General features: G+C 48.1%; 1 protein-coding gene across 2 annotated transcripts in view; it reads right to left on the bottom strand.

The window, feature by feature from the left end:
- ftcd (formimidoyltransferase cyclodeaminase) overlaps window positions 1–1,150 on the bottom strand; it is a 7,725-nt gene that overhangs the window by 5,924 nt on the left and 651 nt on the right. For both annotated transcript variants that reach the window (XM_037973967.1, XM_037973966.1), the window contains 2 exons: window positions 580–763; window positions 381–509 (listed from right to left, as the gene is read on the bottom strand). In XM_037973967.1, coding sequence (XP_037829895.1) covers window positions 381–509; window positions 580–763 — 313 coding nt within the window. The remainder of the gene's footprint in view (window positions 1–380; window positions 510–579; window positions 764–1,150) is intronic.

Here is a 1,150-nt window from a genome sequence, read left to right as displayed (position 1 = left end):
GAGATCCACTGTGAGGGTTTACAGAACCTTAGAGATCCACTGTGAGGGTTTACAGAACCTTAGAGATCCACTGTGAGGGTTTAAAGAACCTTAGAGATCCACTGTGAGGGTTTACAGAACCTTAGAGATCTACTGTGAGGGTTTACAGAACCTTAGAGATCCACTGTGAGGGTTTACAGAACCAGGAAATTTCCCTTTTATGATTTTCTTTATCATCTGTTGACAGATCTACACACTCTCTGTTCCTGTTTGTTTGTTTTTGTTCTCTGCGTATTTTAGTTGTTTTTGGTGTTTGTTTGCAGCATTAATTGACTTTTTATTTCCCTGAAGACTTTGTGTGTCTCTCCAGACAGACAGACAGACAGATAGATGTCTCTGACCTGGAACGTGCAGCATCTCTGCCAGTCTCCGTCCGAACTCGTTGGCACAGTGGACACAGTCGTCCATGCTGACGTTCTGGACGGGGATGAAGGGACAGACGTCCAGCGCTCCGGTCCGTGGGTGCTCCCCTGAAGAGGAACCGCAGCTTTAGCAGCAGCTGGTGCTGAATGTTGGTTTCTCTCTGGGCCTCGGACCCACCTGAGTGTTTGCTCATGTTGATGAGGCTGAAGGCCTGCCGGGCAGCGCTCAGGGCCCCCTCCACCACTGCCTCGGGGGGGCCCACGAAGGTGTAGACGGTGCGGTTGGTGGAGGCCCCGGGGTCAACGTCCAGCAGGCTGCAGCCGGGGGTCTGAGAGATGGCTGCAGAGATGGCATCGATCACCTGAAGACAGAGGACACATCTGGGTCAGTTCAGGTCAGAGGAAGGAGCCAGAAAGACTCTGATGATTAACCAGAGTCTGTTCAGACCCAGCAGGGTCCACAGGGTCCAACAGGGTCCAACAGGACGGGTTTACTGATTCTGCTGAAGGACAGGAGGTTTTTACAGATGATTAAACTCAAGTCACCTGCAGACTTTAAGATCTGAGACCGTCTGTCCTTAGACAGCTTGAATGTCCTGTTTCCAGTTTTAATCAGTTTCATTCTGATCATTTCAGCTGAATTATCACCTACAGGTGCTGGTCATAAAATTAGAATATCATGAAAAAGTAGATTGATTTCAGTAATTCCATTTAAAAAGTGAAACTTGTATATTATATTCATACATTAC

This window comes from Kryptolebias marmoratus, linkage group LG23, assembly GCF_001649575.2.
Source record: "Kryptolebias marmoratus isolate JLee-2015 linkage group LG23, ASM164957v2, whole genome shotgun sequence".
NCBI classification, from domain to species: domain Eukaryota; kingdom Metazoa; phylum Chordata; class Actinopteri; order Cyprinodontiformes; family Rivulidae; genus Kryptolebias; species Kryptolebias marmoratus.
Note: the sequence above shows the minus strand (reverse complement) of the source record. Positions and strands in the feature narration are given on the sequence as shown.